The sequence below is a fragment of the Lemur catta genome, chromosome 6, assembly GCF_020740605.2.
Source record: "Lemur catta isolate mLemCat1 chromosome 6, mLemCat1.pri, whole genome shotgun sequence".
Taxonomy (NCBI): domain Eukaryota; kingdom Metazoa; phylum Chordata; class Mammalia; order Primates; family Lemuridae; genus Lemur; species Lemur catta.
Window position 1 is genome coordinate 4349560 of NC_059133.1, and position 27529 is coordinate 4377088.

Sequence of the window (27529 nt, forward strand, 5' to 3'; positions counted from 1 at the left end):
CTGTTTCACCTCCCCAGAGTGTTGGTTAGTCTGGGCCAATCGTCCAGAATCCGTGTCTTGTGAACTTGAACTCCACTGGGAGGCACGGTCTCCCATTCCAGCCCTGCGGCTGCCCTGTCCTGGCAGAGGCCCACCCACGGGGCGTCTTCTGGCTTTGTCAGCCTGTCCACACCTTTCCTCGGTGTCCCTCCCCCCGCTCTGTTCAAAGGGCACACCCTACATGGGCCACTTCGTACCATTCACCTCCTCCTTGGCCTTCTGAGCAGGCCTTGTCCCCAAACTGGGCTCTTTCCTAAGAATGTCATAGAGTTTTTTCTCAGCCTCTACCCAGGGAAATGGTGTAGTCTCTGTACACAATAGGGGCCCCATCCCCTTTGATTTGTTCGTTAATGGAACTGTCCACTGCTGTGTGTGTGGGTGAAGCATCACCCTTGTCCGTGGCCAGGGCCAGAGACGACCTATGCAAGTGAACTCAAGGCCCCGTGACCTTGAGCCTTGGACGAGCACGTAACCCCAGAGGGGCCCTTCCTTCCACGGGTCCCTCTCTTGGCCCTGAACACAGCCTGACCTCGTCAAAAGAGATGGTTTTCAGTCCAGTCACACAATTCCAGAACCATCTTCCTATCATAGCCAAAGCCACTTAGAACCATCAAGGTCTGAACCGGTGTGGCCTGTGGTTGCCAAAGCCAGGACTAAAGCTGCCCTTCTGGAATGAACCAGACACCTTCGTCTACGTGTGATGCTGTGGGCCACATGCCAAGAAGTGGAGTCTTAGGGAGTGAATCTGAAGCGGTCCCCATCTGCCCACCTCGCTCCAGAACCAGTTGAGGAAAAAGATGCGGGAGACAGACAGAGAACACAGCGTAGCTTTGTCACTGGTTTGCCCACCTTGGGAATCGCTAACGTGTCCTTCCTGAAGTAAACCCAGGGGAGCAGAGGTCCTTGTCCTCAGCATCCAGCAGCACAGGGCCTTCGCTGACTTCCCTGCCCGCCCCTGCCGTCCCTGGGTCCTACCTGGTATTTGTCCCTGTCTCTGCCTCTGGCAAGGTGTGTCCGGCTGGAGTCTGGCGCCTGGGCAGGGAGCCTGCCTTGGGTTGGGTCCTGGATCAGGGTGGCCTAGCTGAGAGACTCCAGATGACGGGGCGTGTTGTTTGTTTTCTGTCCCCTGCAGAGGAAGCGGCTGGCCTCCAACTATCTCAACAACCCCCTGTTCCTCACAGCGAGAGGTAAGCACCAGCCACGGCCGTGGCTCCTGCCACAGGTGCTCCAGGGCCGGGGCAGAGTTGGCTCTGGCTGGTCCTGCACCCCTGGGCCTGGGCAGGGCCTGGGCACACCCAGCACAGGACTGACCTGGGCGGAGGGAGAGGACGCTGTGCTGGGAGGAGCCTCCTACCTCCCCGCTCCGCCTCAAACCTCCATCTGCAGCCTGTGGCCTCTGCCCGAGGGGCCCGCCTGGGTGCTGCCCGCCCTCCAGACAGCCCTGGAGAGAGCCTCTCTCCTCCCCCACACGTGGGTGGCCTCTAGTACCTCCCGGCCTGGGCTGGAGCTTCTCGGCCCACGTCTCACTACCCTGTGTCCCCGCTCTGGGCATTGAGAGCACGACCTGCACCTGGGAGTCCTGGAATCCCAGCCCGGCTCTGCCTTCCCCGTGTGACCAGGGCTAGATCTTCCCCTCTGGGCCTGGGCTCTGCCAGTCGACAGTGTTGGGCCAGATTTTCAGCAAGCGCCCCCGGCTGTGCAGGCTGGGCCGGCCTGAGGCCTCCCTCAAGTTTGCTCAGCCCCTCCCTGCTCTGCATGGCCTCGGCCTCGGGGCAGCCAGTCCTGAGCACAGCCAGCAGCCGAGGCCATTTGTTCTTTTCACTTAAAAAAATATAAATGGTCCTAAGGGTGGGAAGTCACTACCGGCTTCTTGGGATTCTGTGTAGCTTTCAACAAGTCACAGTCCCTCCCTGGGCCTTGGTGTGCTGATCTATAAAATGGTCTGTAGCCACCTGCTTCTCAGCGGGGACGGTGACAGGGGAGCATGACAGCACCTGGGGAGCTGTCGGTTACTGTGCAGACACAGGACCTGCTCTTCCCATTGGATGGCATTGGACGGGTCTGACCCAGAACCTGAACGGAAAATCATTTTTGTGATCATTAAAATATATGGTGTGACATCATTTGCTAGCATGAGAGTGGATTGTAGCTGAAAAAGAGTTGAAAGTAAGTCACTTTGACAGGGTCCCTGGAGCGATGCTTCCCTCCACTGAGCAGCTCACTGCCACCATGTGAGCTCAGAGGCCTCAGAAGAGCCTGTTCCCAGGGCAGAAACCCATACTCCCGTCGTGCTCTGGGGTGAGACCCTAGGTGCCACGGGAGCTTGTGGGATTCACATCATGCTCTCAGGTGAAAACCAGGCATTATTGGGGTCTCGGGATATTCCCATCATGCCTTGGTGTGAGACCCTAGGTGTCATGGGAACTTGTAGGATTCACATCATGCTGTCAGATGAAAACCAGACATCACTGGGACTTTGGGATACTACCATCATGCCTTGGGGTGAGACCCTAGGTATCATGGGAACTTGTAGGATTCACATCATGCTCTCAGGTGAAAATCAGGCATCATTGGGATCTTGGGATACTCTCATCATGCCCTGGGGTGAGAACTCAGACATCATGGGATCGGGGCCTTGGGATACTCCCATCATGTTCTGGGTTGAGAACTCAGGCATCATAGGATGGGGTCCTTGTGATACTCACATGATCTGGGATGAGGTCCCAGGTGTCACTTTGGGATACTCCCATCATGCCCTGGGGCAAAAGCCCCTGCCCCATGAGGCCTCGTGGACTCCAGTCCTCATTTGTGCTCCTCCGATTCCCACTAACATGTTCTCCGCCCTTCTTCCCTGTGCTAGCCAATGAGGACCCCTGCTGGAAGGTATGTGTCCCCTCTGTCTTCACACCTGGGGGGGGCATGTTTTCAGTACAGTCCAGGAGGGTCACTCCCGGAAAGAAGGAAGGGGCCCTGGAGTGGAGCAGAAAGCCTTTGGGGTCCACCCTCAGTGCCAGGAACTTTGAACAACACGCCGTCTGCTTCCCAGCCTGCCTGGCAGAGTCGGGCGTTGCTCAGGGCTCAGGGCATAGGTTCCAACAGGCGCCTTCCCTGCTCAGTGCTGGGGACGCAGGGACCCGGGCAGGCCACGAAGGCCTGACCGGAAGCAGCCAGTTGGGTGCCAGTTGGGTACCAGCTGGCCTCATTGTGTGACCCCGGGCAGAACTGGCCCTCTCTGGTCCTCTGTTGCCCACCCCAAAGGGGGCTGGACTTGGTAATCCCCAGGGTCTCACCCCACACCCCACAGTTCTATCAGCCCGTGAGACCACCACACCTCGTCCCTGCTTCCCAGGGCATTGGCTGGTCATGACCTCATTCATGGACATGGCCTCAGAATTTATTTCGCGTTTTTCTTTACTAAATTTCTGATCCAGTTCTAAAAGAATTTTCTAGTCCCTGCGTGCTTGTAATGGTCAAGCCTCAAGGAAGCGACAGGTGGTTCCAACTCCGGGTAGCCGTGTTGTGTTCCTGCCGTGGCACAGAGGGGTGCTGCTGGGCACAGCAGGGTTTGTCCACAGATACCTTGTGCTCAGCCAGGGCAGGCATGGGGACAGGAGCCGCCTTGAGCATGAGCCCTGCCCCGACAGAGCCCACAGTCCTGGAGGGGCCTTGGCTTCCAGGCAGGAGACCCGGGTGTTGGTCCTGACTCCCCCTCCAGCTTGCTCTGTGACCTCAGACCACTGCCTCACCCTCCCTGGGCCTTTGCACTGGAACGAGGGCTGTAGACAGGGGTCTCTGAGGCCTCATCTGGGCATGCTGCCCCCTCCTTCAGGGACATCTGACGTCCTTGTCACATGGGCCATCCCAGATGAGAGCCCTCTGGTCTTTCTCAACTCTAAAGTTGGAAGGTTCTGTGGACACATGGAGAGCAGACGTGACTTGCAGGAGACGAGTTTCCGTTGGGTGGTGGGAAATCGTTCAGCTTTTGCAGGTCATGGGAAGTGTGAGGTTGTGAAACCCTGGCCTCACTCGCAGTCAGAGCTGCCCACAGTGCAGCAGGCTGGCCATACAGGTAGTGAGCTCCCTGTCCCTGGAGGTGTGTAAGTAGAGACTAAATGACCAAATCATGATGACTCTGTAGAAGGGACATTTGACATTCTCTTGTCCCGAGGAAAGGGGGAAGCTGCCCTTTACCGTGCCCCTGCGAGGAGCTGGTGTGAGTGGGGCGCTTCAAGAGCTTTGTCCTGTCGAGTCCTCCCAACAGCCTGTTGGGGGGGGTTGTAATCCCATCACACATGTGGAAACTGGGGAGGAGGCAGTAATGCCCCAGGATGTGGGGTCTCAGGTCAGACCGATGTGCTGTTAAGAGTTGAGGAGGCTCTGCCAGGGAACGGGGGCCAGGGAACGGGGGAACGTCTTGTCTCAGGCCACGGCTCCCTCCCAGAGGCAGTGCGAGCCGAGGCTGGGCCCCACGCCCAGGATGTGGTACAAGACAGACCACGCGGGGGACTCTCGTCCATGCCACAGCAGGACACCCTTCCCGTCACCCACACCCAAGTCAGGTCTTAGCACGGAAGGACCAGGACACTGGAGTCACATTGTGCCCGGCTCCAACGCTCAGTGACCTCAGCCCCTGGTAGATGTGGGCTGGCTGGTGCTCTGGAATCCTGTACGTCACGCAGCTCCTTCTCCTGGGGCCCAGGCCTGTCCCCGTACTGTCACCCTCCAGGGCTTGTCCCTCTCTCCCTAGAGCTGCTGAGGAACGTTGGCAGGAGAGTGGCCGCAAGGGGGTTGGAAGGGCAGCTCCCTGGGCCCAGCCCTGGGTGGCCCACCTGCGCCCCCTTCTCTTCCAGAACGAGATCACCCACGAGGACCACTGTGCCGCCTGCAAGCGCGGGGCCAACCTGCAGCCCTGCGGCACCTGCCCGGGGGCCTACCACCTCAGCTGCCTGGACCCCCCCCTCAAGACGGCACCCAAGGGCACATGGGTGTGCCCCAAGTGCCAGCAGAAGGTACGGAGGCTGTGTGGCCCCTCACCCTGGGCCTGGGCGTCACGCTGGACCTGGGCCCTCATGGGCCACGACATCAGCTTCCTGGGCGTCCTCACCGTGAGCAGAGACGGGGGCGGGGGAGGGGTGAGAAGTGGGGCTTGGGTGCGGTGCAGGCTCTTTCAGCCCTGGCGCCGTGGGCATTTGGGCTGGATGACCCCTGATGGTGGCATTGTCCGTGCAGTGTGAGATGTAGCAACATCCCTGGCCGCGCCCACGAGACGCCAGCTGCCGCCTTCTCTCCATGTGGCCTCTTTACAACCCTAGTCTTGCTCTGGGGAATCCAGGCTAAGGAAATGTCCCAGTGTGGACAAAGTGTCTAGAATGGAGAAGCCCCTCATGCGTTATTTACACAGGGGAAAGATGCAAACAGTCTAACTTCCGACAACACCCAGTGGTGAAATAAGTTCTAGCTCTGTGCTCAGCGAGAACTAACGATCGAATATAACGCATTACAGCAGTGACTTTGTTTGGGACTTGTCCACTATGTGCAATTACGTTGTAAAAATAAAAAGTAGGCTTTGTAAACTATACAAATTAAACAGCTGTATAATTTGTAATCAGCTGTCTGAGAATAACTGCAGAATAAAAACCCTGGGAGAAAATGCCGCCGGGTGAGTCCTCTGTGGCTGGGTGGTGGCGGTCGCAGGCTAGTGCTAGGGAGCTTTTCCGCGGCATACGCGACTGCGGACCGCGGGGGAGCTGCCTTTATTCAGACAGCGTTAGGCACCGTGAGTTCCGCCGTCCTGGGGGACCAAGGAAGGTGGATATGGTGGGCTGGGTGCCGCTGTGGGGCTGTCCCCTGTGGGGGCCACCAGCCCCTACATTGGGACTACCCGGGGGTCACAGCTTTTTGAGGGCATATGGAGACTGAGCAAGGTTCTGCCCCCTGCTTCAGCACAGGAGTGGTCCCCACTGGGTCTCCGCACGTGTCCCTGGCTCGCCTGGGTCTGGCCGCGCCCAGGTCCCCTGGACATGGGGAAGGGTTTCAATTAGCATTAATCAGGCTTTGGATAAACCTCACTGGCTGCGATACTGCCGCTGCGCAAAGCTTGACATGGGAAGAAGATAACGTGGTTCGTTCAATCACTGGGGAGGTATTGGAGCCTCTCCTCGTGCTAGGCTCTGGTGATTAGTGGGGAGGGAAACCTAGAAGGTTCCTGCCCGCATCTTATTGAGCAGCCTCCGTGAGCCAGGCCACGAGGCAGGTGTGGCCCCATCCCCTGGTCACAGGGGAGGGACCTGTGGCTCAGAGAGGGCGTGCCTCCCCCAGGATGACACAGCCAGGTGCAGCCCGTCCAGCAGCTCCCAGGGCCTACCGGCTTTCTCATTTCCCCGTCTGCCCCACAGGCCTTAAAGAAAGATGAGGGTGTGCCCTGGACCGGGATGCTCGCCATTGTGCACTCCTATGTCACCCACAAGACAGGTAAGGAGTCCCTGGGGGGGTGGGAAGGGTGCCTGCTCTCCATCGCCATCCTCCCCACCCCGGCCTCTGGGTTCACTCTGGGCCTTTGGGAGGCTGGCTGGGTCCAGGCTCTTGCAGGCCAGCACTCTGAAGAGGGCCCCTGGGACGGCCCTGCGCGCAGGGCAGGTTCTGCTGGGGGAGGCAGTTCCAGTCCCCAAGCATTTGACCAGAGCCACTGACTCCTGCTTGGTGGTGGAGGAGGGGGCAGGGAGGGACAGTGACCTGGGCCTTGGTTCTGTTCCTTCTGCCTCTCCGGGTCACCCTACGGCCCAGCCACTGCTCACCTGCCTTCCTCGCTGGGCCTGGCCCTCTCTCTCCTAGTCAAAGAGGAGGAAAAGCAGAAGCTGCTGCAACGAGGCAACGAGCTGCAGAACGAGCACCAGCAGCTGGAGGAGCAGGACCGGCAGCTGGCCTCGGCCATGAAGGTGCGCGGGGGGCAGGGGAGTGTGTCCTTAGAGCCCAGGTGTAGATCCAGCTGGCCCCGGCCGTGAAGTTGTGTGGGGGGCAGGGGAGTGTGTCCTTAGAGCCAAAGTGTTGGTGCAGCTGGCCACGGCCATGATGGTGTGCACAGGTACAAGGGAATGTGTCCTTAGAGCCTGGGTGTAGATCCCGCTGGCCTCGGCCTTGAAGGTGTCCTCCAGGGTTTAGCAGGTACCACCTGTAGAACTACCAGGTGTAGATCCAGAGCTCCATTGTTGAGTTACTGAGGCCCAGGAAGAAGACAGGCTCACCCGGCATCCTTCAGCAAGTCTGTGGGTGGAGAAGGCAGCTCTGTGACTCATTCAACAGATATTTATCAAGCAACTGAGAACATCCTGGCTCTGCCCCTTCTTACCTCTCTGACCTTGGCAAGGCCCTGACCTTGAACATCGGTTTCCTCTTGTGTAAAGCAAATGTAATTCCTTCTCCGTAGGGTGGTGATAAGCAAGATGATGAAGATGATGGTTATGGTGATGGCAATGGTGGCGGTGGTGGTGATGACGATGACGATGTGATGTTGGAGGTGCTGATGATGCTGTGATCACGGTGATGTTGGAGGTGATGGTGGTGATGATGGTGGAAATGGTGGTAACGATCATGGTGATGGTGACGGTGGTGATGGTGATGTTGGAGGCAGTGATGGTGACATTGCTGGTGGTGATGGTGATGATGTGATGATGACTGTGGTGGTGATGGTGGTGACGGTGGTAATGGTGGTAACGATCATGGTGATGGCAGTGGTGATGGTGACAATGGTGATGGTGATGATGGTGGTGGTGCTGATGGTGCTGGTGATCACGGTAGTGTTGGAGGTCATGGTGGTGACGATGATGTGATGATGACTATGGTGGTGATGGTGATCACAGTGATGGTGGTGGTAGTAATAGTGGTGATGATCATGGTGATGGTGACAGTGGTGGTGATGGTGATGATGATGGTGGTGCTGGTGCTTGTGATCGTGGTGACACTGCTGGTGGTAATGATCATGGTGATGGTAGTGGTGACGGTGATGGTGATGGTGACAGCAGCATGAATTTCTAATGGTTTTTGTTTGGGTACAGCTCTGGAAAGAATGTCTTCATGTTTTCTGGCATTGTGTATGGGTTTTTTTTTTTGAGACAGAGTCTCACTTTGTTGCCCGGGCTAGAGTGAGTGCCGTGGCGTCAGCCTAGCTCACAGCAACCTCAGACTCCTGGGCTCAAGCGATCCTCCTGCCTCAGCCCTGCTGGGCCCTGGTGAGGCTGTTTAAATGCAGTATCTCCTTTAACGCCCTCAGTAACCCTGTGAAGAGCTTCTGTGGTTACCCTCTAGTAGTTTTAGAAACAGTCCCGGGCGGTTGCTGTTTGCCCAGGCAGTGTTTGAACCGGAGCGGTTGGACGTCTGACGCCAGGCCTCAGTCCTTACTGCCTTACCTTGTCGTGACACGGAGGGCTAGAGAGGCCGGGCAGCACAGAGGCGAGAGGAGGAGACGAAGCCAGCCAGCAGGCCGAGGTCTTCCACAGCTGCCGGCAGGAGGAGGAGGAGCAGGGGCCGTTGGCTGGGAGGAGGACGTGGTCGCATCAGAGCCGTGGGGGGCACGTTGTCACGTGCTGCATAAGCACATTGTTAGCCCTGATCTCCAAAACAGACATCTCCTGTGGCTCTAGCTGCTGTGCAGTGCCATTTCCACTGCTGCCTGGGTTTCCGGAGGCCTCGGCCTGGCCTCTCTCGGGCCCCTGAGTGGACGGCAGAGGCTGTGAGAGCGCGGGCTGCAAGGGCGGCCGCGCGGGACGCGGCAGCGCTGACTTCTGAGACCTCTTCTCTGACCTTCTCCCCGACAGAAAAGCCTGGAGCTTAAGACCAGCCTGCTGGCCCGCCAGAGGGGCACCCAGTCGTCCCTGGACCGCCTCCGGGCCCTCCTGAGACTGATACAGGGCGAGCAGATGCTCCAGGTCACCATGACGACCACCAGCCCCGCTCCGCTGCTGGCTGGGCCCTGGACCAAGCCCTCGGCGGCAGCTGTGCACCCCACCCTCCAGCACCCCCAGGGCCACAACTGACCCCAAGGGACTTGTCTTCACACCATGGAAAGTTACGGGAACCCTGCTCACATGACCTGGGGTTTCTGTCGGCCTTAATTCATAAACACTATGAATTTCAGACAAAAATATGCCAGAGAGAGACAGAGGAGAGAAGGCAGAAGAAGCTGGGCTGGTAGGGCCCTATGCCCTTTGCGCAGAGGGGACACCTGGGAGCCAGGTGGGGGCCACACCCCATCCCCACCGTCTGGGGGCTGCCCAGGCCTCGGCGTCCGGGCCCAGCCGTCTCCACGGCCTCGCACTGTCCCGCGGAGAGGGAGGCCGCGTGTGAAGGGGACAGGCACACTGCCCTGCAGGCCGGGAGGGAGCCCTGGGAGCACAGGGCTGTAGCTGAGTAGTAGAGGTAGTTGGTTGTGCGTTGGGAAGAACTGGGTAGCAGGTCTAGGTAGTTCCCCGACGCCCCTCTCTGCTGGAAGGCCCACCCGGGGCTGGGCCAGGCCCGGCCACTCCCTCGCCTTCCGAACCGCTGGCGTCAGTATTATTAGGGTTAAGACTTGCAGCTGTTTAACTTGAAAGACCCGCTCTGAGGCCTTGTCCCAGGACAGGGCCCGCAGGGTCTGCCTGCCGGGGCCTCCGCCCCGTCTCTGAGCCTCTCTGGAGGTTCGAGGTTTGCCTCCGTCCTTTCGCTGGTCTCCTGGACTCATTTTGCTGCCGATGTATTTTTCTCATGGAGTTTTTGGACAAGGTGGAGCTGCAGCCATGCAGGGGAGGCGTTTGGCAGGTTTTCTATTTTGGGTTGAATCGTTCAACTTAACGACTGAAGCCTTTTACTTTCTCCTTCCGAAGCCGCTAAGTATTTCACTCCTCTTTTCTTGCCAGTACAGACACTATGCCAAAAAATAACTTTACATTTTTGTATGGTGTTTTTATTGTAAGATATTTAATGTGAAGGGGGACACTTGTGACTTCTCTTTCTGCTCACAGTGGCCTCTGCTTCTCGGGCAGGCTGGCCAACCCGCAGGGACCCAGGTTTTTGGGAACCGGGGTGGAGAGTGGGGGGAGGCGGACAGGGCGGGGGCCTCGGGAAGGTTTGGCCTTGGAGACATGAGAGTGCCCTGCTCTTGCTATCTCCTCTCCTTGGCAGAGCGGAGCCCCCACACCGTGGCACAAGGGCTCCTGTGCCCAGGGGCGGGCCGCTTGGGCTCCTCACACCCACCAGCCTCTCCGTCCCGAGGGACTTAGCACAACAGATGAGCGTCCAGGAGCCGCTGGCTCCACCCCGAGCATATCACATGGTGCCGATTTGCACTGACCGTGCGTGCGTGTGTCGCACACGGCCACGGCCACAGACTCGCACGCAGCAGAGCAGGGAGGCGGCCGGTTCCCGCAGACGGCCACGGTCCCTCCTGTCCTTATCACGACTCCGGGAGAAACTGTGCTGTACGATACAGATCTATTTTAATACACTCAACACTGGGTTGAACAAGATTTTTATATTCTTTTATTGATGAACAGAGTGAACCGCGTGGGGCACACGTCTCCTGTGTCGGTCACTCTCTATGCCAAGTGTGCGTCACCGCGTGGCTCGCGATGCAGGTGTCTTCAGGTTCCTTTTCTGTTGGTTGGTTTTTCTTCTCGGATGGATTGAGTTAAATTTTGAGAAAATGTAATGGGAGGATATGAAAGGTTGGACCCGGGAGGGGTAGCTGCCGACGTGTCTCGAGACTGTTAGTTTTTTTGGACCAAGGAGGCCCGTCCGTGCATAGTGAGGATAGAGAAAAAGTGTTTGTCTTAAATATGCCAATGTAGTTTCCTGCGTACGATGCATTAAACTCACTGATGACTGCAAGCCCTGTGGCTCTGGTGTCCTTGCCTTCAGCGGAGGGGCGCTGGGAGAGCCCGGGCAGCCCGGAGGGCACTGGAGAGGGAAACCAGGGTCCTGCCCTGCCCCGAGGGAGGGAGGCAGGAGAGAGCCCACGGTGCCCTCCACATGCGGCCCCGCCCAGCCCCCAGAGGAGGCAGGTGACCCTGTAGGGCCAGGAGTGGTGGGGGACGTCACGGGAGCTCAGCAGGGCGGTCGCTGTGCGGAGCCAGAGGCGGTGCCCTCTGCTCCTCGCTGGCTCCTGTCTCTCGGCCTGCGACGTCACCGCGCTGTCTTCCCTGGCAGTGGGCACACGGCTCCTCCAGGTGCCTGGCGTCCCCCTGCACCTTTTGAGAACAGCCAGACTGGGGGCAGCCGCCGGAGCCCCAGACCCTGACATTGCGTGGAGGGCCTCCCATTGGCCAGGGGGTCAAGCCCACCCCAGGACAATCCACCGTGGCCACAGGGTGGGGTCGAATTCGGAAGTGACCTCAGGGCATAGAGAGATAGGGGGAGCTGGGCGGGACGGCACCCCGGGGAGGCCAGTGCACAGCTGCCCTGTGTGTAGCTTGGTGGGGGGGGGGAACAGACTCAAGTTGGTTCTGCCTGCCCCCCCCCACTCTACCTCCCAGAGGAGACTCTGGGCCCCCCTGGGGGTCACGCAGAAGACCCGTCTACACCGGTGTCCCCATCCACTCCTGTTCTCTTGGGTCCTTTCCAATCAGGCCCCCTCCCCCACCACCCCGCCCCTCACTCCCCGGGGCCTTCCCAAGGCAAGGTCAGCAGTGACCACGTGGCCAGACGCAGTGGGTGCTCTGTCATCACCTGGCCCTCCAGGCCTTGTGACATCGATCACACTCCCCACTGAGGAGGCTCCCAGGATCCACACTCCACTTGTCTCACTGCCCTCTGTCCCTGCACCAGCTGTGCTTCCCCCGTGCCCCGGGCCTGGGCTCCCCCCGAATCCCCTGGCCAGCCCCATCCAGCCCCCTGGCTCCCCGCCTCAGTGATGGTGGCTGCCTGTGGCTGGGCATGGCACGCACCAGGCACCTCAGTCTCGGCGTGGTCTCCTCCGGGGGTCACCTTGACTCCTCTCCCTGCCCTCCACGCTGGTCAGATCCACCAGCTCTGCCTTCGGAACATAGGCGGGGTGGGCTCCGATGTCACCTCGATTCCAGCCCCACTGTCTCACCTGCATTGCTGCAGCCACTGCCTACCTGGCCCCTCTGGCCCTCCTGCAGCCTCTCAGCCCAGCCCCTGCCTGGTGGGGGCCCTGTTACAACCCTGCTGTCACTCCCATCTTGCCCAGCAAAAGCCAAAGCCCGTACTTGACTTACACACACACGCTGGCCGCGCTGGTTCATTTCCTGCCCCTCCACTGGTGCAGCCTCTGTGCCCCACCTCAGGGCCTTTGCACATGCTGTGCCCTCTGCCTGGCACGCTCTTCCTCAGCCTCCCCCACTGGCTCCTGACTTCACCTTGGCCTTGGCCCCTCTGGAGGCCCTGCATTGCCTGCCCTGCCCTGCTCTGTTTGGCCCCTTAGGCTTTTCACAGTCTGGCCTGACGCAGCTTTTCCAGTTCTCGTCTGTCTGCTTCAGGAAGGCAGGGGTTTTTGCTCGGCTTTGCTCACTGAGTCCCAGCATCTAGAACAGCGCCTGGCACACGGTGGGTGCTCAGTATGAATATTCATGGGATAAATGAAGGAGCTTGGGAAGGATAGAGCTGCCAGGCCTCAGGACTGCCCCACCCTGGCTCAGGGCCCTCCCCCGGGGAGTCCCTTCTGCCAGTCCAGCTGCCAGGTGAGGCTGCGGGATGGTGAGAAAACTGAGGCCAGAGCGATGGAACTCCCCCCGCCCCCCACCCCCGGAGGTAGGCCCTGGGGGCAGCTTCTCCCTGCCTGAGGGATCCCCGAAAGCATCGCTCCCTGCCCTGCTCCTCCCTCCCTCCCTTCCAGGGAAGGCCCCTCCATGGGACAGCTCTGCCATTAGAAAGGGGGTCCCACAGGGTGCAGACATCTGCCACCTGCAGCTTCACCACCCCACCCCAAAGCACCCAGGTGACCCTGCACCGGGACAGCCCTCAGGTTGGGACAGTGGCCACTGCTGCACCTCCATTCCCCAGCCGCATCTGACTCGGCCCGGACAGTGGGGGCCATAGCTCAGGGTGGGAAGGCTGCCGGTCGGGGTGCCTCCCTGCCTTCTCTTACGGGAAGCTTCCCCTTGGCATAGCCAAATCGCCAGCATCGCTACCCTGGCGCTGTGGGGCCGTTGCTAAGTACAGTAGGGGTTGCTTGAACACAAGCACCGGGATGCCGTGACAGTAGATCTGGGAACCGAGGCGGCTGCCAAGTGGCTCATGGGCGGGGGGCACCTACAGGGTAGATGCCCAGGTGGGATGGGTACTTGGAATTATTTATGGGACTTTTCCATTTAATGTTTTTGGACTGTGATTGTGAGTAGCTGAAGCCACAAATAAGCAGAGCTTACTGTATAAGCGTCTTTATACTGGGGGCTAAGACTTCAACCCTGGGACACAATTTAACCCTGCTACGATTTGCACGTGTGCCCTACAAAATTCAGGTGTTGACGACGTTATAGTGGTTACGAGCTGTGGCTTGTAAGAGGTGATTAGGCCACGAGGGCTCCTTCCTCCAGAATGGGATCAGGTGTCCTTATAGGAAGGCTTGAGAGAGGAGCTCAGCCTTCTCGCCCCGCTGCCTTCTCCCGCGCCGGACCAGCGTTCCTCCCCTCCAGAGCCGTTTTGGAAGCAGAGAGCTGCCCTCATCAGACGCCAGACCTGCCAGCGCCTTGATCTTGGACTTCCAGCCTCCAGACCGTGAGAAATACGTTTCTGTCCTTTATAAGTAGCCCACTCGGTGGAATTTTGTTATAGCAGCACAAACTAAGATAAACCCATAACAGACCCCTCCTTAGGTTGCCCGAAATCTGCTTCCCTCTGGCTTCTGCTCTCCGGAGCCGTCCAGAGCTGCCCCGTCTGCCGCCTCTGCCCTGCACAATCGTGTCATCTGCACGTGGAGTGTTTTGAGCATCTGGGTGCAGATGGGTGGGGGCCGAAAAAGGCGTCCACGAGAGAGAAGAGGGGACAGCCTTGGGTTTTATACAGAGTTTTTCTGGGTGGAGTAAATAAATTCTTTTCAAACAACTGGGAGGGAAAAGGAAAGTAAGTTCCCTCTTACATTTCATTCCTTTACCTCCCTGGGGGTCTGGCAAAGGCTACAGCCTAATATACCTCTAGGAAAGGGAGGGGTGGGTTTTACTGGAGGTTTGGATGGAAGTTTGGGGAGGGTGAATTCTTTAAGCCTAACATTCCACCCTTTTTCTTATATACATGTAAGAAAAGGAAGGACAAGGTATCAGAAAGGGGAAAAATTAAACATTAGAAATATTGGGAAGCAGGCGTGGTCATCTTTCCCAGCAGGTTGCTGCCAGTTTGGGAGAGGAGCCGCAAAGAGAGTCGGGAGAGCTCAAGACTGATCTTTAGCTGCTATTAGAAAATTAGCAGATTCAAGGCCGCCCTAACATTCCCCCTTTCTGTTGTTAAAATTCAATTTCTATTTAAAATGAACTCAGAAGTTGGGAAAATGGGCGGAGATCTTTCTTCTGTAGCTACTTCCTGCTAAGAAGGGGTGTAGAGATCTTTTTACGGAGTTCATTTAAATTATTAAATGGGAGGGGGTTGAAGTTAGAGTAGAGGCAGGATGGGGGTCACCGGAGAGACACGAGAGGACACGAGGCGGCAAAGCGCGGTAAGGAGCCGTGTGTACAGCATGTTATCGGAGCCTGGTATCGGGACGGGCTGGACCTTCCGGGCGCTCGCCTGGGTGGAAGCAGGGTCTGGAGGGCCTGCAGGTTTCTGTCTGGAGAGGTGACTGGGACGGATTCCCCTAAGCCCAGCAGTAGCGGTGGAAGCAGCGAGAGAATTATTTAAAAGTTGAAAGAGGCCCGATGTGTTCTGAGAAATTCCTGAGTAAAATCTAGTCTGTATGTTGGCTGTAAGCGTTCCGGTCCCTTCAAGAAGTCACTAGTGCGCTTCATTGCTGGCAGGTAGGCGCCAGGTGGGGGTGGTGGAGGAAGACTAGCGAACCGAACTTACTAATTCCATTTCTTGAAATCAGTCTGTACGATTTTACATGCTCGTCTTTTTGCAATAGCCCTTAGGCCTAGAGAGGATGAATAAGGTTGGGCCAGGTGGAATTTAATAGTTTAAATTCTAGAGATAACTTTGTTATTTACTTGATGCTACTTCAATGGCTTGTGAAAGCAAAGCTAGAGAATTAATAATATTTTAAATAAAAAGTCATAACTAAAATTTTCTAATTATAGCCGATGGTATCACATATTAAATTCCTTCATAAATTCCCTTTATAAACTCTATCCCAACCTGCACAGACCATCTACAAAACATGCCTAAAACTTTGTGTTTTGTCCTAACTTTCCCATTTCGTGGCCAAACAACTGGGGTCAGTCAGAGCTGAGTCTCCCCAGGGAATGACCCGGACCAAACCAGTCATTTTAGGACAAAAATTCACAAGATCCTTTCTTACCAAAATATATTTCCACATTTACTGCCTTTTTACATCTCTTTCTCTTACTCAAATTAATTTCTATTTTGTTTTTAATGAAATATTTGATGTAAGCAAATTAATTAGAGCTTTTACATATTTTGGTAGGGAAACGTATACATATGTGCACATGCAAACACAGACACATAGAAGGAGATAATTTTAGGTGAAACAAGACAGAAAGTTCTAGAGTTTGAAAGCTCAGAGCGTATCAAGGAAAACGTTGTATGCAAAGTTCTAGTTAAGCTTTTCTGTAAGTCAGAGGAAGGAAGCTGTAAGATATTTGGGGAGGGAGGGCAGGTAATTGGGAAGTACAAAAAGGGGTGCTCTCCCAACGGGGAGAGAAGCTGTGGCAAACACAGGGGGGTTATATTTTATCTTTGATGATGGGAGTCGGAGAGGGAAACGGAGGCCCTGAAAATGCAGGAAGAGCAGAAGACGTGGCTCGGGCATTAGTTCTCACCTGTGCCGATGAGTCACCTAAGGCTCGGCCATCCCAGTGTGTCGAAGTTCAGTCTGTTCCGAAGCCTGATGTGTCTGCCAGACGGAAGCAGTTTCGGAGGGTCCGTGGGTGTGGAAGGTGCCTGTCCAGGGAGGGGCAGCCAGTTCCGGAATGCAAGTGGATTCTCCTGCTTTAGGAAAAGAGCATTCGCTCTTCCAATGCTTTTTTGTCAGAGGGGGCACGGTCATGGCATAGCCATTTCCTGGGTATTTTTACTCGAGGGAGGCAGGGCTCGGTCCCCATAGTAGGGTGTGGCCTTGTGGTCTACTTGCCTGGGGCCTTTTGGAGTAACTCTGGAAAAGCTCTTTGCAGGGGCAGCCACTATTTGAAAAGCTTTTTCTGTTTTTTTGGGGGGACTGTTGTCAGTCCCACGCTCTTTTTCCTTCGCCTCTCCCCATCTTGGCTATTAAAGCCCTCAAAGGCCAGGTTTAGGAGATCCTTTTGTGGGGTTTGAGGGCCTTCATCTAATTTTGGGGGCTTGCACCTGATGTCAGCCCGGGCTGGGAGATAAAATGCATATTGAGGAGTAAAGTTCTCTCAGGAGCTCCTACTTGATAATCCCATAATGGGTCTGTTCTAGGGACGGCGACAGTCCCCCTGGCTGGGCGGGGGTACGTCTGTGGATTTTATCACCATGTGCCTGGGCATTAAGCCAAACCCTCTCCTCCTCCTCGGGATAGAGTAGAGGAAAGAATAGTGTAGAGGTCTTGCCGGGTCAGATCATAAGACTGAGTTAAATAAAAGGGATGTGCACCGCATGACGCCTTCTGTCTCAGCCCCAGGACCTTGAGCAGAACGAGCCGGCAGTAGGGGCTGGGAAGAGGACAGCCGGCAGGTGTGTAGTAGGAAGATTCGAGCGGATTACAGCTTGTATAGAGTGAGAGTAACAAAGCTTGGACATGGGGAATCTCGGACCATTTGCCATTGCAGTGACAGAAATTGTAGGGAGATCTAGGAGGAGGCTCCCCAAACGGGTAGTTTTAGGACAAGTAGACTGAGGGTTTCCCATGTTCCTGGAAAGAGTAGGGGTCACATGGGGCTGATTCTACTCAATTCTAGGCATCCCTAGAACAAGGGAATGGCACGGGAGCAGCGAGCGATGAGTTGGAACAGGCGTTCCTGTGTCCAGCAAAGGCCCCAGGGGCCCAGGGTCCTCTGGCTTTCCTGTAGGGCTTTTTGAGTCAAGAGGAGGAAATGAGAATGAGCTTGTGAGCTCCCACTCGCCAGGAACAGGATGTCTCAGGGTGTGGATTTTGGAGGTCAGCAAGGAAGATCCGAGTCCCGGTCCGGTGTCCGCCTCTCAGCTTGGTTCAGAGGGTCCAGGTGGACACCTGCCTTACCTCGGCTGAGCCAGAGCACTCTGCCTACACTCCAGGCTCAGGAAAGATCCGTGGAAACCTTACCGATGACCCAGGGACTCGGAGGAAGCCAGGATTCGGGAGTGAGCCCAGGACGAGCCTTCTGCTTCCTGAGTTGCAAGGCTTGTTGCTGATGTCCTGGAGGTCGTGTTCCCTGGTGTGCCCTCCCAGGTTTTGGCACCAAATGTCAGGTCCGGAGTTGAGAAAGACACAGGAAGCCTCATGTGTAGCAAATGTTGTTTATTTTGAGCATCTGGGTGCAGATGGGTAGAGGCCAGAAAAGGCGTGCATGAGAGAAAAGGGGACAGCCTTGGGTTTTATACAGTGTTTTTCTGAGAGAGTAAATAAATTCTTTTCAAAAAACTGGGAGGGATAAGGAAAGTAAGTTCCCCTCTTGTATTTCATTCCTTTATCTCCCTAGGGGTCTGGCAAAGGCTACAGCCTAATACACCCCTAGGAAGGGGAGAGGGGTGGGTTTTACTGGAGCCTTGGATGGAAGTTTGGGGAGGGTGAATTCTTTAAGCCTAACATAGACCAACCCCTGAATTCTTGGAATAAATTCTACTTGGGCATCATATAGTATCCTTTTTATATTGATCTGTTTGATTTGCTGATGTTTATCCTCATATTTCTTTTAATGAACTATAGATTTCTTTGCAGTATCTTTGTCAGCTTATGGTATTAAACAAGTTAGAAATGTTCTATTTTCTGAAAGAGAATCTTTATATTTGTTGGAATTCACCAGTGAAGCCACCTGGGCTGGGAGTTTTATATGTGGGAAGGTTTTTTTTTCTTTTCATTTGAAATTTTAAATGTATGTACCATACAGGATTATTCAGATATTCCATTTCATTTTGTGTCAGTTTCAGTAAGTTGAATTGTTCAAGTCAGTCATCTCATCTACATTGAATTTAGATGTAAAATTACTCATAATTTTTTATTGTACTATTTATAAACTCTAAAGTAATAATTGATTTTTCATTCTTTGTGGTTTCTTTTATCTTGATCTGTCTAGCCTAGGGGTTTATGAATTTATCTTTTCAAAGAACTAACTTTTGGCTTTGTTAATTTTCTCTGTCTGATTTTTTTGTTTTGTTTTATTATTTCCTTCCTTCTACTTAATGCGGGTTTACTTTGATGGATGTATTTTTTCTTAATGTAGAAAGAACACTAGTCATTGATTTTAGACTTTTTTCTTCTTCTTTTTTTTAATATAAAGATTTAGATTTCCCTGCAGGTACTGCTTTAACCTCTGTTTCATAAATACTGACATCTTGCATTAGCATATAAGCAAATTAATTTGAATTGAGTTCAAATTATTTCCTGAATTCTATGATTTCTTCTTTGACACATGAATTATTTAGACGTGTGCTCCCTGTTTCTTTTCTCTTTAAAAATTTTTTCATATATTTAGGTTTTTCCTAGATACTGTTGATTTTTATTTCTAATTTTATTTAATTGTGGTCTTCACATGATGTCAATTCCTTTAAATTTATTAGGACTTGTTTTATATAGACCGGAATTTGGTCTATATTTGCAGTTGTATCATGTGCACTTGAATATGTGTTATTCTGTTGTTGGGTGTAATGTTCTATAAATGTGGATTAGGTGGTTGATAGTGTTCAGATTATCTGTGACTTTTTGTCTAGCTGATCTTTCAGTTGCTGAGAGAGGGTGCTAAAATCTCCAGCTATGATTATGGAAATGTTTATCCTTTTAATTCTACTATGGTTTTCTTCCTGCATTTGAAATTTTATTATTGGGTGTGTTCACCTTTATGATAGTTATGTCTTCTGAATAAATTGATCATTATATCATTATTAAAAGACCCTCTATGTCTGGTAATACTTTTTGTCTGAAAGTCTATTTTATCTAATGTTAATACAGAGTCCTGGGCGTCCGGTGCTACTGTGTGATGGGAGACCAGATGCCTCCAGCCTGTCTTTATAAAGTGCATGTCGTTAGGTCTTACTTTTCTAGCCATTTTGAGAATATCTTCCTCTTAACTGTTGAGTTTAGTGCATTAACATTAGAGATAATTATTGATGTGGTTGGTAACATTATTTCTTTCCTGTTTGTCCCTTTGGTTTCTTGTTCCCCTGTTCATCTTTTCTTGCCTTTTGTTTTGAATGCTTACATAATTTTTTTTTTCAGAATTCACTTTTAATTTTTTTTAGCTATACCTTTTACATTATTTTTTAGTAGTGGTTCTAGGGATCATAACATATTAATAACAGCCTTATCTCTTACCTTTTCCATTTGCTTAGGGTTAATATTGTACCACTTCATGCAAAAGGTAGAAACCTTGAAACTTGTGTCTCCTGTACTTAATGCTGTATTAGATATGTGTTATATCTACATATCTTGTAAACCCCCAAGACTAATTTTTGTTTTAAACAGCCCTGTAGATTTAAAGTTGAGGGAAATGCAGTCTTTGATATGATTACACATTTGCCATTTCCAGTGCTCCTTATAACCCCCCAAATGTCTGTTTTAATCTCTTGTTGTTTCCCATCGGCTTGAAGAAATTCCTGTGGTATTTTTTTGGTACGCAGGTCTGCTGGTGAAGAAATCCTTAGTTCTCGTTTACCAAAAATTTGTTTTTATTTAACCTTCATTCCTAAAGAATGTTTTTGCTGGGTTCTGTTTTGACCATTTTCCACTACTTTGGGCACTTTATTCTTCGTTTATTGTATTGGAACAAAATGTCGTTCCACTGTCTCTTTTGCCTCCGTAATTTCTACTGCTGAGTCAGCTGAGTTAGATTGAACCCTGTATGGCACGGTTTGCTTTTCTTTGGTTGTTTTCAGATTTTGTGTTTATCTTTGGTCCTCAGCAGTTTCACTGTGGTGTTGTAGGTGTCAGGTTTTTTGTATTTTATCCAGATGGGGGTTGGCTGAGGTTATTATTATTATTATTATTATTTTTTTTTTGGAGACAGAGTCTCGCTCTGTTGCCTGGGCTAGAGTGCCGTGGTGTCAGCCTAGCTCACAGCAACGTCAAACTCCTGGGCTACATCTAAGTATTTTCTCTGCCAAGCGATCCTCCCACCTCAGCCTCCCAGAGTGCTAGGATTACAGGCGTGAGCCACTGGGCCTGGGCTGGCTGAGATTATTGAATCCAAAAATTTGTCTTTCACCAAATTGGGGATATTGTTGGCCACTAATTTTTAGATATTTTATGTGCCCTTTTCTCTCTTATCTGCCTCTGGAGTTCCAATGAGACATGTCTTTTAGGTCCCTGAGGATCTTCATATTTTTTTAATTGTTTTTTTCTCTTTGTTATATTGAGTAATTTCTATCGGTTTAGCTTCAAGATCACTGACTGTTTCCTCTGTTGTCTCCATTCCATTAAACCCAGCCAGGGTCTTATTTTAAAATTTCAGATATTGTATTTTGCTTCCCTAGAATTCTCTTGTTTTTTATTTCTATTTTTATTTTTTACTGAGATTTTCTCTTTTCATTTATTGTGAGCATTATTTTCCTTTATATACTTGAGGGCACTTATAATAGTTTACTTTAAAATGCTCCACTACTTTTTTCAACATCTGCATCATTTTAAGGTTGGTCTCTGTTGGTTGATTTAGAGTGAGTTACTTTTTTCTGATTCTTTGTATGGTGAATAATTTTTTTTTTTTTTTTTTTTTTTTTTGAGACAGTCTCACTTTGTTGCCCGGGCTAGAGTGCCGTGGCATCAGCCTAGCTCACAGCAACCTCAAACTCCTGGGCTTAAGCGATCCTCCTGCCTCAGCCTCCCGAGTAGCTGGGACTACAGGCATGCGCCACCATACCCGGCTAATTTTTTCTATATATATATTTTTTAGTTGTCCAGATAATTTTTATTTCTGTTTTTTAGTAGAGACGGGGTCTCACTCAGGCTGGTCTTGAACTCCTGACCTCGAGCGATCCACCCGCCTCAGCCTCCCAGAGGGGCTAGGATTACAGGCGTGAGCCACCGTGCCCGGCCTGTATGATGAGTAATTTTTAATTGCATCCTGGACATTGTGAATATTATGTTTTAGAGATCTTGGAATTTTATTATATTCCTCTGCAAAGTGTTGAGTTTTGTTTGCTTGTTTTAGGAGGCATTTAACTTGGTTTGTTTCAAATTGCAAACTCTGTCTATTGGTAGCTCAAACCTCGGTTTCGTTCTTGTATCCTTAGCTGGTGTCTGTGTGGTGCATGTGTGGCTCAGGGATCAGACAGAACTTTGAACAGAGTTTATGCACAGAATTGAGGCTCCCCCTCGCCAGCTTTCTCCTGTCTAATGTTTCCTCTTCACTTGTTAGTGACTGTGGTTGTCCCAAACTCTGTCCTCTGTTCTTCCAACCAAAATGACTGTTTTTCTATTGGAGACATAGCCGCTCTAATAAAGGTGCCAGCTTTTGCCAGGATCAGGTTAAAGGCAACATAAGGGAAGCTCGTGCCATTTTTATTTTCCAAGTATGGATTTTCTTGTTTGTTCTCTGGGGCCCTCAAGTCATTGTTAACTTTTTGTTTTTGTTGTTTTGTATGTTGTCCAGATTTCATAGATGTTATATGTAGAAAGTTCAGGTCTTATAGGAGTTAGGCAACCATAGTGGAAGTAGAATGCACATATATATATACATATATATATATGCAATATATATACACACACATATATGCAATATATATATTGTTCCTTGTGTTTCTCTCCTCTGAAGAATTTGGTATGTCTCGTTTCCCATCCACTTCTTAAAATTCTTTTTATATATATATATGTCAACACATACAACATTACCCAATCTATGAACAATACATAGGATTGTTAGGGGAGTTTTAAATTTTTACACAAGTAATACCATGCTGTATTTTTTATTCTACAACTTTTTTCCCACTCAATGTAATATTTTGAGATCTATCCATGTTGATAAAATATACATCTCTTTTATTCATTTTAAGTGCAGGAGACCCTTTAATCTTAAGGATGTACCCCTCAATTTATTTGTAATTTCTTGTACTGGTGGATATTCGGGCTACATCTAATTATTTTCTCTGCCAACAATGGTGTGATAATGCTTTTATACCTGCTTTTTCGGTTCTTTACCTGGATGTACAGTGCTTTGACTTCACCAGCTTGATACAGTTCTCTCCAAAGTGATCGCACCAATTCGCATCCCTACCAGCATATGTGAGAGAGGCCCATTCCTCAAAATGTTCACAGTGGTTATCTATGAACAGCAACATTTCAAGTGATTTTTATTTTCTTCTTTTTATACTTTCTGTCATTGAATTTTTTTCCGAGCAGTTATTATTTCTATAGCAAAAAGTAAGGTTTTTTGTTACAAACCAACAGCAGAACCTGCTCTTTCTCCCATGCCCCCACCATCCCAGGTGTCTACAACTCTCCCCCACTATGCCCTGCACCTACTGCTTTAGTTCTTTTTTTTTTTTTTTCTTTAAGACAGAGTCTTACTCTGTCACCCAGGCTAGAATGCAGTGGTGTTATCATAACTCATTGCAACCTCCAACTCCTGGGCTCAAGCGATCCTCCCACTTAGTCTCCCAAATAACTGGGACTACAGGTGTGTGCCACCACGCCCAGCTAATTTTTCTATTTTTTGTAGAGATGAGGTCTCACTGTTGCTCATTTGGTCTCGAACTCCGGGCCTCAGGCAATCCTCCCACCTCGGCCTCCCAGAGTGCTAGGATCACAGGTGTGAGCCACCGAGCTCCACCTGCTTTAGTTCTTAAGTATACTTATTTGTGCATTTATTTTCTTGTATTCTTAACTATTTAGCAAGCCCCTTGAGGGCAGGAAGTATACCTCGCTCATCTCTGTAACTGAGACCTGCACTGCCGGGCACAAAGCGAGCGGGGAATTGCAGAGTGGATACCGCCTTCCCCATCACACAAATGAGGAAAAGCTCGAAAAATTTACCCAGGTCACACACCCACCCTTGGGACAGAAACCCAGGCTGAGCCCTCCGACTTTCAACTCCCCTCCTGGGCTAAATGACTTACCAAGGAGCACTCAGCTGCAAGTGTGTGGGTGCCAGGAGTGGGGGGCCCAGTCTCTGCTCTGCCAGTGACAGGAGCCTGGCTCGTCGGGGTGGACCAACTACTTGGTTTGCTGTAGACTTTGGGCCTGGACAGGATTCAGTAATTCATTGTGGATGTCAGTTACAAGTTCTGGGCAGCCTGCCTAATCTCTGGAGTCGCTTAAAATCTCTGTCGTTACTGCAAAAGTGAATGTTTGGACAATTTCTTCTGTGCTTCCTGTCAATAGAGACACCCTGGAGTCCTCATTTCAGCATCTCGGTTCATTGTTTTAAGCTGAAATGCGCCGATGTGCCTCCAACACATTATCACTGTAATCGCTTTCTTTTGCTGTGGAAATGATCGGGAAATTGTGCTTTGATACAAGGGAAGGGTGACAAGGCCATGCGGTGCTAAGCTAGGATTCCACAATTATTGTTTGTAAAAGGGGAACTGTTATCAAAGGAGCCGCAGGAGAACATCTTGGGGCCACCTCTTGGAGTCAGAAAATTTGAAACATACATTTCACAGACGTACATTTCGCTGTAAACCTCTCTGCATAATGCATGAGGTTTGATTTAATGTCATTGTTAATTCTGGTGCTCACAATGGTGCACTCTTAAGGGAGCCATCATTTTTATTTCAGTTGTTTTTTTTTTTTTCCCGGCAATAGAATTCTGAGGCCGTTTTGGGGTTGTTCTGAATTGTGTGTGCATAAGACGCCTTCCTGCGGAGGGGTGCAGGTGCTGGGCGAGGCGCTTCGGGGGCCGTGGCCGGGGAGACAGGCAGCCGACTGCCTTGGGCGCCCACTCGGCCGGGTCTGGGCTCCCTGTGCCTGGCTGTGCTTGGTCAGAGCTGGAGGGCTGCGTTTTAAAGAAAAAGAATGAATGATGAATGAATGAAAAGAAGAAGGCTTTGTAGCAGAATAGAAATGAAACAATTTCAATTTTCAAGATCTGTTTTAATCAGTTTTCAAGATGCACAAAAGAATCCCGTCACTCCCGGTCACTCCGTGGCCGGGAGTGACGGGACGCTAGAAACAGCAAAGACAGACAACGTATGACCAAGGCGGCGGGGGTTGGGGGAAGTGAAATGTGAATGAAGGGGGCGGGAAGGCAGAGGCGGCCACCGGACCGACACCAGTGAGGAAGGAGCTGGGGGGAGAGAAGAGTCCAGAAGACACCAGTGAGGCCAACAGGCCCCGGTGGCTCCTCTGAAAGCCCAGGGCTTGGGGCTGGGTCCCCCACTGTCCTGTCCCTGGAGCCCCTGGGACAGTGAGGATGTGGCTCCCCAGCTGGGTGAGGGCTGGTGCCTCTCAAAGACATCGGTGCAGAGGACTGCTCGGGGCTCCAGCCATCTGCGCACTCCCCTAAGCTCAGGGCAACTTGCAGCTGCAGAAAAGGGGTGTGCCGGGTGGGCGTGCATGGCCGTCTGGGAGGAACAAAACCTACTTCAGCTCAAAGATCTAGGGGGTTCTGGTACAGCCAGGAAATGTCCAAGATACTGTGTGGCAGCAGATTGATCTTCCATGTCCACATGGGGTTGTCGGCTCTCACCGTGAGCCCGTGTGGAGGCGGGAAACGGAGGCTCGCAGAGGTTAAACTTGCTCAGCGTCGCGGCATATGATGGAGCTGGTTCTAGCTCAGGCCTGATGGTTTCTGAGCCGGCGTTCTCAGAGCGGGAAGGGAGCCTGCCCCGCGTACAGATGGGAACACCAAGGCCCGATGCCTCCCTGTGGCTCCCGCAGGTCTGAAGCCCAGCTCCGCTGCTCACGAGCTGTGTGACTGTGGGCACAAGGCCCTCATCTGGAGCGAGGAATGGGAAAATCAGGGGGCACCTAGACCCCCTCCATGTCCGCAAGGGGAGAAACTCCATCAGTAGGGTCAGTACTCCTGGCCTCCCCACCAGCCCGCATTCCTCGGGAGGAGGAGGGGATGTTCTGACGGGGGCATCTGGGAGGGGAGGCCACGCGTGGCCCGCTGAGCCGCCCTCAGGAGCCATCTGTGTGCAGGGCCAGTGACTGGGCAGTGAGTCTGAAGCAGGTGACCAGTTAGCAAAGGCCCTTGGCCACAGATCACAGGCAGGGGAGACATTAGACCTCCATCTGTGGGGCTCCTGAGCTCGGGCAGGGAAGAGGGGTGTCATTTGCTGGGGTTCCCTCAGGCCCCAACAAAGACTTCCTCCCCAGCTGGGCTGCCACGAGGCTTAGACAGTGGTGAGGCCATTCTGCACCCCTGAGCCAATAAATTCCCATTTTCAGTCAAACCATGTTGGGTTATGACTGAAAAGAATCATCCTGGCCGGGTATGGTGGTGCCCACCTGTAATCCCAGCACTTTAGGGGTCTGAGGCAGGAGGATCGCTACAGCCCAGGAGTTCAAGGCTAGTGAGCCATGATTGAGCCACCACACTCCAGCCTGGGTGACAGATCAAGAGCAAAACTCTGTCAAAAAAAAGAAAAAAAAATCATCCTCACAGTTCCATTATCTTATCACGGCCCACGGCTCAGGAGCAATGGAGAAGGTCCCAAGAATCTGAAGCATGGAATTTCCAGCAGAAGGTTCTGAGTTTGTTTAATGCCTGGTCAGTTTCACAGATGGCAAGTTTGTTAAAAAGCAAGTGCACAGACGATCGGTGGCGATGGTGGGTTTCCAACACTAGTGGTGTCTCCTGGCTGCTGTCGGGGGACTCGGGGGCGGGATGGACGTGGCAAGGCCGGCGGCATGTCTCTCTGCAGCTCGTCCTCCGGCGACGGGGCCGCCCTGCTCGCCTGCTCCCGCAGGGCTGGGGGCCTCCTGGGCGCCAAAGACCCTCTCGTAGTACTCGATCAGCAGCTCGGTGAACAGGTTCAGGGGCACAAGGGCACTCAGGGAGGACACGTCCTGGGATGGCCAGATGAGATTCAGTCCAAAGACACAGGCCAGGTTGGAGCTGTTCATTTTGTTAAAAATGCTCTCCTGGGACACCTGGAACAGACCACATGTGGGACAAGGGCAGCGAACCCCGAGGGCAGCAGCAGCAGCCTGGCATTCCCCCCGAAACCCCGGGAGGGACTTGTGCAGCGGGAAGAGCAGTGGGCTGGGAGCCACCAGCCTGTACCACTTCCTCACTGGGGACCTCAGTTTCCCTGGCTGTAAAAGGAAGGATTGGCCTCAGTGCTCGGCCTCTGAGATCTGCCTGCTGGGATTTCAACACCGCAACTGCTGCCTCTTCTGCAGCGGACTCAGGAGCGGGGGCTCTAGCACAGCCGGCTCGAACCACGCGACCTCCAACCTCTGCACTGTGGCTGGTGAACCAGGTGTGAGCAAGACCAGCCAGCGTGCAGGGGTTGCTGGGAGGAGAGATGATGGTGGAAAAAGCTTGCTGAAGGGCTCCCCGTCCGTCTCGGGGAACGTAGCACTTGAAGAGTGCAATTCAGTCCTCACTATTTTTTTTGCAATGGGGTCTTGCTTTGCTGCCCAGGCTGGCCTCAAGTGATCCTCCGCCTCGGCCTACCGAGTAGCTGGGACTACAGGCTCTTGCTGTTGTGCCTGGCTTCATCCCTCCTCACCTTACAGATGAGAAAACCGAGGCCTAGAGGTACGGGAGGCTTGCCCAAGGGCATGTGGCCCGACAGTGGCAGGGCCTGTTCTTGCTTCCCTGCCAGGTCCCAGCTGGGGGATTTCAGAGAATCAGAAGCGGGGATGATGAGCTCCGTGTGCCGGGGGGGGCGGGGGTTCAGCAATCCCAGATAACGCCACCCATCGGCCCCCCCACCCCTTGGGTGTGCACCAGCCAAGTGAGCCGTGGGCCACCCCTCCCCAGCCATGCCGAGGCCCCGAGTGCTGCTGGTCGAACACGATGCGACTCCAAATCCCACCAGACATACTAAGATGGGTGCCCGTGGAGGAGGCCAGAGAAACAAATCTGTCTCCTGCTGATGGGGGGAAAAAAAAAGGTAGGAAAAAGAGGGTTAGAGAGGGTTAGGGGAGTAAATTTTAGTTTTGGGGCCACTGAGAAATTTTATCAAGCAACAGGGAGAATGAGATAGTTTTAAAATCAAGTGGTGACATTATCTGCCGGACTCTCACATGTGATACCTGCTCTGCCTGCCCCCCCCACCAGCAGGCACTGCCTCCTCATGCCTGGCCCCCCCAGCCAGGGGGTCCCCTGGGGCCTCTGGATCTGTGCGGTTCCCCTGC

General features: G+C 52.6%; 2 protein-coding genes across 7 annotated transcripts in view; one reads left to right on the forward strand and one right to left on the reverse strand.

The window, feature by feature from the left end:
- PHF21B (PHD finger protein 21B) overlaps positions 1 to 9787 on the forward strand; it is an 86710-nt gene extending 76923 nt beyond the window's left edge. The window contains exons 9-14 of the mRNA XM_045555126.1: positions 1172 to 1226; positions 2900 to 2922; positions 4890 to 5048; positions 6435 to 6510; positions 6871 to 6974; positions 8850 to 9787. Coding sequence (XP_045411082.1) covers positions 1172 to 1226; positions 2900 to 2922; positions 4890 to 5048; positions 6435 to 6510; positions 6871 to 6974; positions 8850 to 9068 — 636 coding nt within the window. The 3' untranslated portion in view covers positions 9069 to 9787. The remainder of the gene's footprint in view (positions 1 to 1171; positions 1227 to 2899; positions 2923 to 4889; positions 5049 to 6434; positions 6511 to 6870; positions 6975 to 8849) is intronic.
- Positions 9788 to 25905: 16118 nt separating this feature from the next.
- The window catches only part of ARHGAP8 (Rho GTPase activating protein 8), a 64715-nt gene continuing 63091 nt past the window's right edge, over positions 25906 to 27529 (reverse strand). For 4 of the 6 annotated variants that reach the window (XM_045552808.1, XM_045552810.1, XM_045552811.1 and 1 more), the window contains one exon: positions 26321 to 27264. In XM_045552808.1, the coding sequence (XP_045408764.1) occupies positions 26857 to 27264 (408 nt within the window). In that variant the 3' untranslated portion in view covers positions 26321 to 26856. The other 2 variants (XM_045552812.1, XM_045552813.1) reach the window with 2 other exon arrangements.